At 40.5% G+C, this 17,155-nt stretch overlaps 2 protein-coding genes across 4 annotated transcripts in view; both read left to right on the top strand.

The window, feature by feature from the left end:
- crppa (CDP-L-ribitol pyrophosphorylase A) overlaps positions 1-8,235 on the top strand; it is an 86,382-nt gene extending 78,147 nt beyond the window's left edge. The window contains exon 11 of one of the 3 annotated variants that reach the window (XM_081616739.1): positions 8,219-8,235. The gene's annotated coding sequence lies outside the window, so the exon portion shown is untranslated. Of the gene's footprint in view, positions 1-3,807; positions 3,897-4,023; positions 4,145-8,218 lie in introns of those variants that run through there. The other 2 variants (XM_017309632.2, XM_017309631.2) reach the window with 2 other exon arrangements.
- meox2a (mesenchyme homeobox 2a) lies at positions 4,159-16,347 on the top strand. The gene is made up of 3 exons (XM_017309633.2): positions 4,159-4,708; positions 8,219-8,391; positions 14,779-16,347. The coding sequence occupies exons 1-3, from the start codon at positions 4,159-4,161 to the stop codon at positions 14,995-14,997; spliced, it is 942 nt and encodes a 313-aa protein (XP_017165122.1). The 3' UTR covers positions 14,998-16,347.
- The last annotated feature ends 808 nt before the right edge of the window (positions 16,348-17,155 follow it).

Genomic DNA, 17,155 nt, shown 5'->3' with positions numbered 1-17,155 from the left:
AATGTGCTTGATTGACTGATTGATAAACTTGTTTTCTTTGCATTATTTGAGGTCTGAAAGCTCTGCAACTTTTTTGTTATTTTGACCATTTCTCATTTTTTGCAAATAAATATAACATTTTTGCTTGTAATTTTGGAGACGTGTTGTCAATAGTTTATAGAATAAAAGAACAAAGTTCATTTTACTCAAACATAAACCTATAAAAAGTAAAAGCAGAGAAACGGATCACTTCAAGTGGTCTCTAAATCTTTTTCCAGAGCTGTTGTAGCATAAAAATGCACAAATAATTGAATACTGTATGTTTTTGTTTTTGAAAACTTTAAATGATGCTTTTCTTTTTTTTTATTGCAAAGTGAAGTTTGCTTATTTTGGGAGCCGGAAAAGCAGTGAGGAGGCGGTGGATGGATGTTTTCTTTCCGTGACAGCGACACTGAGCTGCGTTCGCTGTAATCCTCCCTGCTGTTGTGACTGACAGCCACAGGTTTTAGCAACACACCTTCCTATGGGTTTCTGTTGACTGTGGAAGAAAACTTGCCACCCTAACCGCCGCGGCCCATCACAGCGTTGAGCTCATCACAACCACAAACCCATGGGAAACTCTTTTTATCCCTCGCTTTCCTCCTGCATTTGTGTTTGTAAAGCACAAATGTCACTTTTCACAAAAAAAACTGTCTAAAGTGTACATTTATATCAGCTGGAGAAAATGAATTAATTTAGGTGTTAACAGCTCATAAACTCCAACATTTGACTTCAGAGACAGAAGATGTTTAACAGTGCTATAAATATCTCAACATATATTTAAAAAATAAAACAAAGACTTTCAGGTCTGGTCAAAATGATGGGTGTATTTTTAACCTAATTAAAAAAAAAAGGCCAGACAGTGGAATATTTTGGACCCACGACGAGGTAGAGACTGAGGGGAAACACCCACGCCACGGGCCGTCAGTGCTTCAAGACCAGCTACAAGATTGAAAACACGTGTGCATTAATACCTGCTCAAATATATAGCCTGGACTAACCTGCTAATAGCCTTAATTTGCAAGATAAACAGTAGAAGAGTTTGACACTCACTCACCATATAGTGCTTTTCCTCTGCTGCTCTGCTTCTGCTGCCTGCTGAAGCCTTGGAGGGACTGGAGGGGGCGGCAGGGGGGACGCCGGCAGCGGCAAAGTTACTGCCTGCCTCCGCCATGCTATCTGCTAAAGTGATTTTCTCTCAAAGAGGAATTAATTTCCTTTCTCAGGCGGCCCACAGACTCTGTGGCACAGCCTGCGACGTCCAGCTGGATCCCCATAGTGTGGCTGTATTGTGACTGTTCCCCCTGTAAAATCTGACTGAGCTGCAGAGTTTCTGAGGCAGCTATAAAATTACAATTTATTTTATCTATTCTGGAGCGGAGCACAAATTTATTTAGTTCGGTGCAAAATGCCAAAGACAGTGTTGATTTTAATTTGAAAGAATATTTCTGTCATGTTAAATATTTTTAATACAGGATGAAAATGTATCTAAATATCTAAGAAGCATAAAAATCACACCACTTTCATTTTAATGCAAATAAATATTGGTTATGAACTTTTAAGAAATTCAGCTTTTTAAAAGTAAATGAAGAAAACTGGTTCAACATGAAGCAGCAGCAATAAAACTCCATCAAATCTTACTTACGAAGCATATTTATAAATAAAAATGAATGTTTTTTTTTTTCTCCAGGTGCCAAAAACATAAATCTTAAAGTAAATAGAACCGATCTGTCCAGAGTGTACTCTGCCTTCTGCTTACTGACTGCTGGAAAACCAATTCAACAGGATAAAATGGATGCAGTGCATGAATGGATGTTTAAAATACAACAAAATGAGCTTGAATGAAGCAAAAAAAGACAAAAAAAATACAAAATCAACTGAGGTGAATTAAACAGGAGAACAAAAAATAAAAAAATGGAGGACATTTAAGAAGCTGTTTCCAAGAAATTAACTTATTTTGAAGGCAGAGCAATCTTTTCATACAAGCCAAACATTTTTGCATTTGAAAGCTACAACTTCTAAGTAAATCTCAGTGTCATCAGCATAAAGCAGATTCTTTAAAAAATATAGGCTCTAAAACATATATGTGGCGCCAGCTGAGCCACGAAGTGCCCCAAACTTGTGTTTTAGTTAAATTTCAATTTCAGTATCAAAACAAAAATCTAAATACCAGGGATGTGAAAATTAACGTTAATCCCTAATGTTGCTAATTTGCATCATAAAGCTTCTGAATTATTGCATACACGCTGAACAACAAATGTATTTATTGTTTTTAATCTGTTATTTTGGTGATTCAATCATCATTTTGGTGCAAAGTTCTGTTTCACCCAATCAGTTTTCAGGAAAACTTGATCATTCATAAAATGTCTTTGATAAAAATCCTTCTTTAGAAATGTGGGCATCGACATTAGGGACGTCTGTGCTGCTGCTGCTGCTGCAACATGTTTAGCTTTGAGATGCTACTTTAGGCGTGAAAAGCTTCGCTGAGGGGCCAACTCCTTTTTTATATAACTTACACACAATAGTCTTTTCCAGGCCCAATAGATCATTTGTTGAAGCAAAAATTAACCCTCAATGTGCCAAGAAAAGCAGCTTTGTCGCTCAAATTGCCGTTATTTGGGGATGTCACTTGTGCGTCAGATTTACAGGTGTACCAGAAACAAAATACAAAGGTTCCGGCTCGGGACATTTGTTTGTAAAAAAAAGAAACTGATTGCATTAGTATTTTTAACGCAGTAATTTCTATGTAATTAAGCTAAAATGAAAGCGATAAAATCCCGGCTCTACTATGTATATATGGTATATATGTATATAAAATTGTAAATAACTTCAGGCAATAAGTGATTAAGAATTGGAAAAAAAAACTGGGCTTGATATGAAACCTTGAGGTACGCCTCAGGTCATTTTAGGTTATTTGAAACAATAATAACTGAAGAGTATAGAAATGATGAAAGCCTCAAATAAAGTCAAAGTCAAGATTATTTGTAAAACACATTTCAGCAACAAGTAGTTCAAAGTACCTTACGTCATAAAAACTTTATAAACTAACCAATTATGAAACAAGCAAAAACATTACATTTTGTCACATACTGTCAACAAAATCAATAACCAAATATACAGCTGACATATTGATTAATGTTCCAGTTGATAGGAATCAAATTAACTCAGAACAGGTGGGTTTTTATCCTCAGTGTTTCAGCAGTTTCCCAGTTTTCTAGCAGTTTGTTCCCTATTCATGGTGAATAATAAACACATGATCTGCAAGATTTAATGCAGATGTGATGTGAAGCAAAATGAGGGCAGAAACCAAACGCAACAATTAGCAAAACATCATTAAAAAAGTTTTTTTTAAAACCAGGAAGCATTACGGCGATCTGAGCTTGACCCGAGGATAGTGAGGTTCTGGTTTGAGTCCATGCTGACAAACGCAGGGTAACATGCTGGGTTAACCTTTGACACCTCTCCCTTCCATCTCCCACTTCCCCTCATGCGACCTCCCTTCCCCTCCGCCCCACCCACCAAGCACCAACGGCGTTTTCCTAAAGAGGAAGTAAAAAAAAAAAGAAAAAAGAAAAGGTGGGCATCAGAGGTCAAATCCGAGTCCAGATTAAACTGCCTTTCTTTCCTAAAGCTCAGCCTTTTTAATAGTGCAGATTTATTGTGCTGTGCTTTTTGGAGGATGATCATATATATGTGGTCAGTGGAGCCTATGCAGCCTGTGACCCAGCCTCCCTCTCACGTTACACCCTATTTATAACATCCCCTTCCTTGACTCCCCTCGTTCTGCAGCTCCTAGGAACCTCCTGTGCTTCCAGCCTCGAGCTCCAGTCCTCTGTTCCTCCTGACATCTGAGAAGCTCTGCTGCAGCTTGTCCTGGGCTTTCTGTTTACCCTGCACAGCCTGCCAACCAGCCGCATGCTCTGGATTACCACAGGACGCCCATTTCTCAACCTCTTTTGCTTTCTGACTATTTCATTTCTAATTTTTTTTCTTTTCTTGTTTCAGCTTAAAGGAAAAGTTTTGGGGAAGTAACCTGGATATGTGCTTGTGATCGTTCCTTTTTCCTTTTTTTTTTGGGTTGGTTTTCTTGACTTCGCTCATCCCGGCCTCACTGGAGGGCCGTGTGTGTGTTTGGGCTCCATGGATCACACGCTGTTCGGCTGCCTGCGCAGCCCCCACGCCCCGGCGCAGGCCCTGCATCCCGCCTTCACCCAGTCCCCCCTGACTCTCCACGGACGCTCGGATCACATCTCCTACCCCGACCTGGCCTCTTCCTCGTCCTCCTCCTCCACGTCCTCGCCGTCCCCGTGCGTCATCTCCAGCTACTCGGGCGACGACGGCCTGTTTCCCGGCCAGCACCACCACCACCGGAGCCACCTGCCCTCCCAGCAGCATCACCACCACCAGCCTCAGCACCACGGATCCTGGCACATCCCACAGATGCCGTCACCTGGCGGCGGCTCACGCCACGGCCTTTGCCACCCGCATTCCCTGTCGTCCCATGAGAACGGGCCCACGCCGCCGGACCTGGGCCACCCCGGGCCACCCAGCATGTGCGCCAGCACCCCGACTCTGGGCAGCGGCAGCACCCCGACGGGGGCTTCCTGTGTGCCTGCAGACTTCGGCAGGCAGACTCTGTCACCCGCTGAAGCGGAGAAGAGGAACGGCAAGAGGAAAAGCGACAGCTCAGGTAAGATGAATTCTGGGAGAAAAAGGAAGCAAACAGGAGTAATTTCTTCCTATTCCCACATGTCTGCTGGGGAAAATAATCCGCTTTGACACATTGAAAAACAAAAAGACTGATGTTGAAATTCTTTGGAGATCTTTTTGAAAGGGAAACGCTTTTACAATAAATATCAGCTTTTTCCAGCCAGAGCTCCAGGATACCACAAACATCTGTACGCGTCAGTCAGGATCATTCAACAGCTCAGCTGTTGGGAGCTCTGCAGCTCGGATAGAAAAACAAAAAGCGTGTCTGAGAAGCAGTTTGTAGGTGTTGGCTGATTCAGGCTGCAGGCGCACCGAAGCGCGGGGCAAAAGGCCATATCACAACTGCAGAGGCACTTCTTACTACCGCCGCCGTGTTTTGCTTTAAAAAAAAAAAAATCACATCTGGTTTGTTGCGACACTCTTCAGAGGGCAGAAAATGAGGTGCACGGTAAAGAATTGATGTCATGGATTGTAAAAGGGCAGCAGCGGCGCCTCGTGCCGCACTAAACGCCCGGCAGATGCAGACTTTTCCTGCTTTTCCTGTTTAAATCTTGTGGTTAATATAAATCACAGTTTGGGGCGTTTCTTAAAAATATACAATAGTCTAGGAAATTCTAGACGGTAGGTGGGACTATTAAAAAAAAATAAAAATAAAGATTTATTAGCATTTGAAAATAAATCTTAAATATTCCCCTTTTAACGCCAATTTAATACGTGTTTTAAATTAATAATTTTTTAAAGCAGGGAAATTTTAATAAATTAATTTACTTAAATCAATTTGCAATTAGCTGTTTATACAAGCTTTTAAAAACAAACCAACAGGTTCAACTCTTTTTTATTTTGAATAAACTTGAACCAGTTTTATCCAAATTTCACCTGGAAGACCTGCAGAACTTTTCCCACCAAGATAATCAATCATTTTGATGACAAACGGTCAGGTTTGGGTCACCGAGCCGCTTGCTGGGAACGTGATGTTAGTCAGAGCTTCAGGGAAACGACTCCTCCCTGCTCCTTCTGTCCGGTTAAACACTGAAATCCTCACAACTGATCTGCTGAATCCTTTTAGAAGGTGTGTTTATTGTCAAAACCACTGATTTTTGTCTGATGTTTTTGCTCAAATTGCAGGCGAACTTGGCAGGAGACTAAAATGTTATCAGGACATTTTGTGGGATTTTATTGTGAAAACAACAAAATGTTAATTTGAGTTGATTTTTGGCAATAAACGTGTCACTTCACTTCCATGTGCATCATCAAATGGGCAGCACAAAATAATCGCAATCATGAAACCAACAAACCAGCTCCTTTATTATCAATATGCCACAACACGATCTAATTTATAAAGTTTGTTTTCTCTATATTTTTCTGCATTTTCTGGCTGGTTTTATTTGAACAGGCCTGAAAACAAAAACAACTGGGAACAATTAGATTTCAAATTTATCCAACAATTTACTGCAGCGCAAGGAAAAATGGCTCAATCATGAAACCCAAGCTCATCGTTTTGTTTGTCTTCTGCTGAATGATCTGTTATCCTCATGGAAAGCGGTGCAATCACACGTTTAATCCACTAATTCCACAAACTACCTCGAATTTTCCTCTGCTGCTTCGAAAACCGAGCTTCTGCTTCTTCCAGGTCCCGCTTTCCCCCGCAGCCTCAGAGGAGCGGCGCGTCCTCGCCGCCGTGCGACCAATCACTCTGATTATGGAGGCTGGCTGTGCCGCCGCCTCAGTCAGCTGTCTAAATATCAGGCCGCTGCCTTTCGCATGAGATGCAGCTCTGATTGGGTTTCAGCATCTGGACCAGGAGCTGCAGGGGAAACTTGAATTTAGATGCAGAAATGAAAACCAAACCCGAGAATTCATTTTCCCCCCTCCGATCTGAACGGGTTCTGCTGCCGGTACCCAGTTGAGGCTGTTTCCTCGAGCTCGGCTGCAGGCTGAGCTAATGAGATGAGTCAGGGTGTCTGGTTTCAGGGCAACCTGCTCATTTTTTTCTTGGGCATGCGAGGCTTCGGGTGTCTATCCCCAGTTTATAGGGCTGTCAAGGGAGTGGTTGTCCTTTAAAAAAATACCAGATTTTCAGAGTGGGACAATAAAATGGCTTTAATTTGTTGAGGCATTGTTGTCTACAAAAGCAGGAATGACGAGTAGGAATCTTCCTAAAGCCACTTTGAGTTCGGTTTGCTTGAATTTGAGAACAAAATAAATTTAAAAAACACAAATTTTACAGCAGAGGGTTTTACTTTCGAGGATCTATTCTTCTGTCGTTTCCCCTGAAGATCCCTGCTGAACTTTGCCAGGTTCATTTGGCAGCCTCAAACGGCATGCCCCGTCTGGGTGTGTGTGCTTTGCCCGCATTATTCCTCCTTTTTTGTGGACAGATGAAAGTTACAGCGGGGACCTAATTGGTGTGGTGCAGCGGCGGTGCCATAAAAGCTCCCCCGCTCGTTTTAACTGCAGGCCCGCCTGCTCTAAAGCGGCTGTCTGTCTTCTGCTTTCATTTTATTCTTTTTTTTTTTTTCCCCCCTTCTTTTACGCAATGTCTGTGTAAAGGAAAGGCAGCAGGTCAGATTGTCTGAAGGCCCCGCTTCAGGATCGGCAACTTGCTGCTCGGTTTAAAATTACAGGGAGGGGAAAGCCGGGTCAGAGGGGAGCCAGGCACGAGCTGCGGGGAGAAGCAATACCATGTTTAATTTTACAAAATTTATGTGGGAATTCTTGCAGTTTACGTCTGTGTTTGTTTGTCTTGGCTTCTCAGTCGGCCTCTGCATCTTTCCCTCTGGCTGTTTAGGTGGTATGTAAAAGCCGTTCTTCTAATTAGACAGAAAGACAGCACCAACAGGGCTTCCTTCGTCTGCAGGAGAAGAAACCTTAGATGTGTCTGCAGGACTATTTACAGTTTAGCTTGACGCAGACCTGTTGGATTAGCGCACGCTGCAGAACCGAACCATTGCTGAGTTTCCATGGCGATTGTTGCTTCCTTTAAGACTGGTATGTGCATGTGAAGCGAGTCCAGCGAAGCCGCAGAAAACGCTATAAAACAGGGAAGATTTGAAAGGCAAATTAACAATTTGGAGCTCATTTTGAAGTGCATGAGCAAAGAAAAGCAGCTGTGCCGAACTCAAACGATGCTGGATATTAAAGTTTTTCCTTTATGTCTCATGCAAGTGAACAATTTGTTTTTCTTGTATTAAATTCAGGCCTTACTTCAGAGTCCTTGTGTTCTTAGGGGACTCATTTTTTCGCTGATTGTGAACAACTTTCAAAACAAATCTAAAAAGAAAGCAAACAGAGAGTCTGGAAGTACCGTTTCCTGTTTAGTTTTTCTGATAAACTTCAGGGGGAAAAAAGCAAGTCCTTCCATCCACTCTGAAGCTTTATAAACAACAACTGGACAGTTGAGCTTGACAGACACCTTTTGTCTTGCACCTGTCTTCGTTTTCACTTTCTGCCCTGAGCTTAAGAGAAACCCCAGTGTGGTGTTTGATTTCAGAGTCCCAGGACGGGAACTACAAGCCAGACGTGAGCAGCAAGCCCAGGAAGGAGAGGACGGCGTTCACCAAGGAGCAAATCCGCGAGCTGGAGGCCGAGTTCGCCCACCACAACTACCTGACCCGGCTAAGGCGCTACGAGATCGCCGTGAACCTCGACCTCACCGAGAGACAAGTACGTCCCCGCTCACCCCCGGGCTCAGGCCTTACCGAACCCTCCATTAGCACATTAATGCCATGTTGTGAAAACAGAGGCGCCCTCAGGACTACAGGAAGGCTTTTCACTCGCTACTGTGTTTTGGTAACTCTGTTGCGGGGGCTCATTGAGCTCCAGATGTGGCTGCGTCATTGGACGATCATATTCCAGATGTTCCCGTCTATTCTTTCAGGCGGGCTGCAGACGAGGTTGAAGGAAGTGCTGTCTAGCAAGCCGCTTCCCCTCTCCGAGCGTGGGCCGCTCGCTGTAAAACGCAGGCAGGTGAAATAAATAACAGGAGACAAACGGTTGGAGGAAGGAAGCGGCGCGCGGCTTGTCGTTCTGACACCCTTTAGGAAGCCGTAACTCACACCTAGTTGACGCGCCGCCAGTGATTTTGGTGGTTAGACGGACCGCAGATCCAACGTAAAAATTCATCAGGAGTTTTTAGCTGATGCCTTGGAGGCAAATCTAAAAGGTAAACATGTTTGCTTTGACTTGATGTCATGTGATCCAGTCCACTGGAGGAAATGATCTGGATATTGGTTCCTTTGGATCACGTGTATCAAACTCGAGGTTCGGGGGCCAACTACGGCCCGCCATAGATTTTTATGTGGCCAGTTGTGAACTGCTGAATGTGAAAAGATGATGAATTTAATTTTTTAAAATTACCCATCAACTGCAAATACAGTATTTTAACAGTTTTTAGTGGGTTTTATTGATACATTTGGTATTTACAGTCTCGATATGACCCAAAATAAAAATGAGTTTGACACCATTTCCTTTAGATCATCCTTCTTTATATTTTTTGGATTATTCCTAATTACTCCAAAAGTGAATGCTTCAAGCAGTGGCCAACATCTCTGCTGGTGTTTTTCAAACTTTAGATTTAGCACGGCATCAAAACGTATTTATTCAGAAGGAAAAGGTCTAAAATATTCCTAATAATCTCAAAAGCTGGAGGACAGGACCTTTGGTTCAGCTACAGCATCTTTGTCTGTTTCTCTATGTTGGTTAGAGGAGACCAAACTCCACACTGGCACATTTCTCCCTTTCAGTATAAACTGTGCAGATTAAGCTGCTATGTGAAGCTCTCCACACCAAACCAATGCAACAGTTAATGGTAATAATGGCACGCAGCACCTTCACTTTTTTACTATCAGCAGTATGTAGAAAGTAGCATGGCACACCCACTCGTCGTTTTATAGAGTAGCCATGGCAACGGACCTCATAAATTAGACGACCAGCTCTGGTTGCTGGAGTCGCATCTTAAACCAGATGTTATTCATTATTTCTAAGGAGAAATTATGTAATTGTAACAGGTGTAGCAGTTTTTAGAAAATATTATATATATATATATATATATATATATATATATATATATATATATATATATATATATATATATATATATTAAATATACCAATTTATTTCGTCCAAACTGGCTACTTAATCAGCTTCTATGTAGACTATTTGTCGATTTATATTTTTATCGATGATCAGAAGTAGAAAATCTCTGGAAAGTTCTTAAAAACCTGCATCTTTAATCCTCTTCAGTTTCTTAGCTATAACAAGCATAGTCCTCAAAACACACTGAGCTGGAATAATACTTGATATTTAAAAAGCTTAATCCAACTTTTGTGTTAAATTTAAACAATAGAAGTTTAATTTCAACACTAAAAAACACTTTAAAAAAACACTTAAACTTACTAAAACTGGCAGATTCTCTCTAGTTTTCTCTCTGTTACAGTGACATTTGTCAGAAGGAAGTCATTTGCTTCTTTCTGCGGAAAACTCCACCTGCACTGAACGCTAAAACTAAAATATATCCCTTATCTCAGACAGGCAGAAGGATGTCTGATGCGTAGCCAAAGAAACTACAGATGCATCTGCATGTGTATTTCCAAAAACGTTTCAACAGAAGCAATAGAGATGATCCTGGACGACTGAAAGTTGGCCAGTGACGGAAAGTGTTTCATATCAACGAGGAGGTAAAAATAAAGAACCAGCAGCTAAAAAACCAAAAATGAATGTTTGGATACCAAAAAGGAAGGGAAGAAAAAGAATCTGTCTTCAAAATGTGAGGCTAAAATACGTATTTAACTTGTCTAAAGTGATGTTAAAGCACCAGAAAACTAAGATTCAATGTGGAAGAATTTGAAATTTTTTTAAAAAGCAAAATACCTTTCAAATTAAAATTCTTTGTATTTCCACTAAATTTGAACCTTTTAGCTAGAATTAGCAAGATTTCTCAACCAATGACAGGATAACATCTGCTTTTCACAAGACAAATCAGAATAAATATAGATGTAAGTTTCCTAATTTTATTAAATAAAATGTCCAATGGGGGAAAAAATAATAATAGAGAAGCTCTACTTATCATTTCCTTTTCTTCATTTAGATCCTGGAGTACTAAAAGCAGAAGGTCGCTGTACAGATTCAAGATTTTCATATCATGACTTAGAAAAATCCATCTTTTCTGGCAGGTTTTAAGGGATTTTCAAAGTAAAACAAAGCTCTGCAAAGACACCTGCAAAGTCCAGCTTGGAAAACGTCACATGCTTCATAAAGTTTTGAAGTAACGCTCCCCTGTCGGCTCAAATTACAAAGTCTCAGAAGCCGAGAAGAAAGAAAACTCCTATTTAGCCAGCGTGCTAGCTGAGGGCACAGAGTTTGCCATCCTGCAGCGCTCTCCCACATTGTTGCAATTAATCTTCCAGTGGCATCAAAATGTGCATGCATATTGCGCCATACGTTGCCTGTGTGTGAGCGCACGCAGCAGGGGACTCTGAGGTAAATACTGGCATTAGAATCGGTTGGCCTGATTTATGCTGCGTGAGCCGTCTGGAGAAATTCGATGGATTTTTAATGGCTGTGAAAGCTGGATTATTTTTGAAGAGGCGTCAGAAAGCAGAAACATCTCACATGGTGAAGTCTGACCATTTTAGATCCTGGCAGAAGTTAACAGAAAATCCAGCCTAACCCTGGTAATATTACCACTTTAGTGTTAAAATCTAAAGCCTATTACTCCTATTAAAATAAAATTGGAGCAGATTGTTTAATTTCTGCCTCTCTGCTCACGCTGTGCTGTTTTTACTGGTAGATTTTATGTTGCTGAAATGTGTTTAGTGGCTCATTTTTGGTCCACAGACCTCTGAGTTTTTGATGCAGATCGGCGTCATCGTACACGTGAGGTCGGGTCGTTCAGACTCCGTCAGAGAATCCGAATTTCCCCAGTTTGCTTCGAAAGCGATGGGTTTGTGTGACATCAGAGCCAGAAATGTGTCGCCGCCTCAGGCTTGTAAAGAATCCGCTCAGATACTCGGCGCCCCGCCCGCTCAAGACAAACGTTTGCGTTGTCGGCTAACTTCCTGACCATGTGATGGCTCCGCTCCCCAAAAATAAACCCACCTCCCCCTGTGTCAAAGGGGACTCTCCTCCCGCCCTCCGGGGCCCGGAGGCAGCTCTCTGCAGCTCGATGTGTAAACCGTTTTAAGCAACAGCTTAATCATCAAGTACGGGAGAGACTGTTGAGTCAGGGAAAAACAGGTAGACGCCCCGTGGCAAGTGGAGCCGCATGTCCACATATAAAGGCATCGGGTAAAGAAAGTACACCCCGTTCAATCCCAACGCCTCACAAGTTTAAATCAAAGAAAAAGACGCAAACACATCAGAATGGGCGTCATTTAAACAACAAAAACAAAATGGTTGTGCAAATTATGTATGTTTGCAGATGTAGTTTGTTAGTTGATCATCATAAATGTTGATAAAATCAGTTTTCTGCTGAGGAACGTCCAGATCAGAGAAGCAATTGCTGCTTTCCATCAATCTTGGAAGGGTTATAAGGTCATGAGGTCATGTCAGATTAAATTGTTCTGCAGGGAAAATTTTTATTTGAAAGGAAAATATTTCTGATCAGTTCAGGTGGTCTGCCAATTCAGACAGTGAAGCTCAGAGAAATTGCCAAAAACCCAACAGGTTCTTCTCAGGATGTAGGGCTCTTCGTAAAGATTAGCAATTAAATTGGTTGGCCCAGTGGTCTGATTCATGCTGGACAGAAATTGATTAGATTTCTCCAAAACCCCTCAAATGTTGAGATCAGTCTCAGAAATTTTCTGGAAAGAAAACAAAAACATGTCTGAGTTTGAACACTGGAAAATGTGGTAGAAAAAAACTCAGACATTTTAAGATTAATCTCAGAAATTTTCTAAAAGAAAAAAAAAAAGAAAACAAGGACATTTGTGAGCTTGAAAATGTGAAAACTTTTTAGAAATTTTCAAAAATTTTGAGAATAATCTCAGAATTTTGAAATCTAATCAATTTCAAAATTAAAGATCAATTTAGGAAGGGCTATGAGGTCATGAGGTCATCTCACATAAAATTGTTATGCAGGGAAAATTTTTATTTGAAAGGAAAATATTTCAGATCAGTTCATGTGGTCTGCCAATTCAGACAGTGAAGCTCAGAGAAATTACAAAATAAAAATAAAAATCCAAGGTAACAGCTTGGTAATAAAATCAATTGGTCACAAGGATTGATTCATGCTGTTAAGTTTTGGAGAAATTTGATGACTGCATCTAGAAGCTATAAAAACAAAACCTTTTAAATAAAAAAATGCAAGGCAGATGTGAAAATGAAACATGCTGCATCCCCATCAATCTGGGAAGGGTCAAAAGGTCAAAGTTAACCTCAAATAGACATAAAAGTGTTTTTTAAGCGACAAATGTTCTTTACAAGCTAAGATCGTACAATTCTGAGAGCAGTGGCAAAAACCCAAGATCGTCATTTCATTCTCTACAGGCCTCAAAAATTCACATGATCGATGTTAAAGTTCCTGACAGGACAATTAAAAAAGGACCAATAGACCTCAGAAGGAATGTGCTTTGGACAGACCAGACCCATTTGGACCGGCACCGTCGTCAGGCAGAACAGACTTCACACCAGCTGACATTTATGGAGGCGGGGGAACTGGGTTTGCTTTGTAGCTGTCGGGCCAGAGGATGCTGCAGTTTCCGAGCTGACCCTGAACTCCTCGCCCAGGGTCAGGAGTGAGGCCTTCGACCTGCAGGAGAATTTCTCCAAATCTTCCCTACGAAGAAAGAAATCGAGGTTTTCTAATCACAACCAAAGTTCAGTGATTTGACCTGAAAGGAGCAAAAATCTGCAAACCTCTGAGATGGTCAAGTGTGTGATCATTCGCTCCTTTTTTATTTCACGCTCATAATTATTGTTTTCTCGTGTCAGCTGAAAATTAACCTATTTGACTAAGATGGAATATTTACAGAAATGTTTATTAATGTGCAAACACACTGAAGGACAGTGTGGGGATGATAAGGTCATACAGAAAACAGCAGTTATTCCCACTAAAGGTTGTAGCTACTGCTAGGCAATTTATCACCTTGTTTTTCATGGAAAACGTTTCACTTTTTGCTTTATTTTTTTAACTAAATGATATTTATGATACCTTGTCTTGCACACTTGAAGGTAAATTGTAAAACTTTATTATTTTGGTTCATCCTGGTATCATCTGTAAAACCCTATAACAGAAAGGGAGATTTATTTTTATTTATTTATTCATCAGTTCGAGACCAGAAATTACGCTGGTGTATTAGGGCTATTATTCTAGATGAGGAAGGAAAAAAGGAGGTATACATTTCCACCAGAAACCTCAAAAATTTTAAGATTCATCTTAGAAATTTTCTAGGAAAACAAAAACATTTCTCAGATTGAAAAGTCAAAAATTTGCTAGAAATTTTTCAGAAATTTTTAGCTTAATTTCAGGGTTTTTTTTGGAAAAACAAGAAAATTTCTGATTTGCTAGAGTTGAAAATCTGCTGGAAAAAAGCTTACCTTTCGACTTAACTAGACAAATTCTGAGATTATTCTCAAAATTTTTGAAAATTTCTAAAAAGTTTTCACATTTTCAAGCTCACGAATGTCCTTGTTTTCTTTTTTTTCTAGAAAATTTCTGAGATTAATCTCAAAATTTTTTCTACCAAATTTTCCACTGTTCAAACTCAGACATGTTTTTGTTTTCTTTCCAGGGTTTTTTCTAGCACATTTTTGACACTTGGAGCTCAGAAATGTCCTTGTTTTTTGTTGAACATTTTTAAGAATAATCTCAAAACTTCGTTTTCTCTAGCAATTTTTTGACTTTTCAAACTCAGAATTATTATTATTTTTTAGACATTTTCTAAGATTAATCTAAAAATGAAAAAAAAAATTTTAAAGCTAATTTTCAACTTTTGAAACTCAAATTTTGTCTCATTTCTGAATTTTTCACCTACAAAGACTCTAAAACGCATAGCATGGTAGTAGCTCCAATGGAGGATTCCCATGGCTTTAACGCTTTGCTCCCTCTTGCAGGTGAAGGTGTGGTTCCAGAACCGGAGGATGAAGTGGAAAAGAGTGAAAGGCGGCCAGCAGGGGGCGGCAGCTCGCGAGACGGAACTGGTGAACGTGAAAAAAGGAACGCTTCTGCCGTCGGAGTTCTCCGGCATCGCCGCGCTGCATCATTCGACGGACTCCTTAGCCAACGAGGACAGTCATGACAGCGACCAGAGCTCCGAGCACGCTCACTTATGATGGACGCCAACCCCTATCCGCCCCTGGAGCTTCCTCAGAGGGAACTGCTGTCGGATGATCCGCCGCCACCGTCACACGACGACGCTAAACGAGTGTACAAACGCAGAGGAGTGAAAAAAACAAATAGCTGCACAGGCATCGTGTAAATTTGAAGAACTGAGGACATTCGATGAAAGTTTTATTGATAAATGACAAAAAAAAAAAGGACAAAATGCAGTGCTTTGAATAAGTATTTGAACCGTTGCAGATTTCTTGTTTGTAGTTTTTCGTCACACATAAATCTGATTTTTTTCAATATCAAACATAACCTCAGTAAATAATAAAATATATACATGTATATTTTACATTTATGATTCATTTAGGGGAAAATGCTCTACAAGCATGCAGCATTTGCGTTAACATCCAACATTGTGGAGGGATTTTTTTCTCACTCTGTACCAGAAACATTTATTGTTTTTAAGTCTAACCAGCAGCCATGACAGCATCCAGACCATTACAGAATTTGACTAGGCCACTCAACAATCTTTGTCTTGTTTTTTGAAGCATTCAGATGCGGATTTGATTATATATTTCAGATCATAAAAGCCCCAGATAATCACACAACCACCATGTTTGAAAAGGGTTTCTAACTCTTTACCAATAAATAAATGTCTGTGATTTTCCCTTTTATTGAATTTCTTTAGACTTTTGGCCTACTTCATGTTCTATTTAAGTAATTTCCAAAGATTTTGATAAATGGTTTCATTGTTGACGTATTACTGAGAATGACTTGGGACTTGTTTTTTTCAGTTTAATACATAAATTCATACATTTTCTATTACCTTTGATATAACCTCTAGTTGTATGATTTGAAACCTTTGGGTGTGACAAAAAAAAAAAGAAGAAATCTCTGGAGACAAATACTGTTTCACTTCACTGCGTCTTGATTATGGAAATTGACTGAAAAAGTAAAAAAATAAACTGTTAACATTCCATGTTTTGTCTCTTTGCAGGAGCAGCCTGAAGCTTTGATTTGCACTGTTGAACTTTTAAGTCTGCGCCTGATTGGTTCCTACTGTTTAAAATGTAAATTACGCTGTAATTAAGTGTTTGACTCAACCAGGTGCCAGGAAATCTGATCTGCCTTGCAAATATGAGTGATCTGTAAATAAGTGTTAGTCTTGTCTTACCGTAACAATAAGCCTATACCCAGACTGTTCAGCTCATGCAGTAATGCACACTGACGGCTCGTTAGCTGGCGTTTTTCTGCCTGGAGATGACTTTTTCTCGTTGTTTTTTTTGCAATTGATTTGAAACCTGAGGCAGGGGACAGTTGCAAATTGAATAAAACTTTTAAGAGTGGTTAATGAAGTTTCTTGAAAAAAGCTTTATTTTTCCTCCCCCTCCACCATTTCTGCAGCTTTTCGTCCTTCATCCCGTCTGATGGATTCCACCAAGTGAGGCTAAAATAAATTAAACACTGCAGAGAGTGCAGAAAGCTGGCGATGTGGGCGCATGTTAAAATTCACCTTCGCCCGAGGGCCGGTGCCGGGGACTCCTGCCAAGACTCCACAGAACCCACAAAGGATGGGATCCGGTTACCAAATCCAGTTGAAAATAATTTAGTGTCTTGATCTCATCTTTCACCACGTTGTGATTGTGCATGCTAATTTGTCTTAGAGGCACCTCACACGGTATTTGAGGTTTATAATTTTTTTCCTTCCAGCCCCTGCAGGCATAACTTGCTGATCATGAATTGGATCCAGCTTTCTTTCTTTCTTTCTTTCTTTCTTTCTTTCTTTCTTTCTTTCTTTCTTTCTTTTTGCGTTACCACTGCAGATTTTTCACAAGTGTCGAGGGCTCCCCTGTTTTTCCATTCGGCTTTAAATTTAAACAAACAGTATTTGTAACCGCACACAAATGTGCTCTTGTTAGTTCTACTGCAGCCCCCAACTCCTGACTGTCAGCTGCCGTCCTGACAACAGAAATGTAAGCATGTCTGTCCTGAGAGGAATTAGTGTGTACCTTTAAACGCATTAAAGGGCAACGCGTCCTGCTTTAACCTTATGAAGAGCAAAAACATTCAAACTGAATAAATGATTCCGAATTTTACTGGCTTGTTAGGATTTGATAATTTGTTTCTGATTACATTTTTTTATGCCTTTTCATGCTTGTGCTT

The sequence above is a fragment of the Poecilia reticulata genome, chromosome 16, assembly GCF_904066995.2.
Source record: "Poecilia reticulata chromosome 16, P_reticulata-male-v2, whole genome shotgun sequence".
Classification (NCBI taxonomy): Eukaryota; Metazoa; Chordata; class Actinopteri; order Cyprinodontiformes; family Poeciliidae; genus Poecilia; species Poecilia reticulata.
The sequence above is the reverse complement of the archived record's forward strand: the minus strand, read 5'-3'. Positions and strand labels throughout refer to the sequence as shown.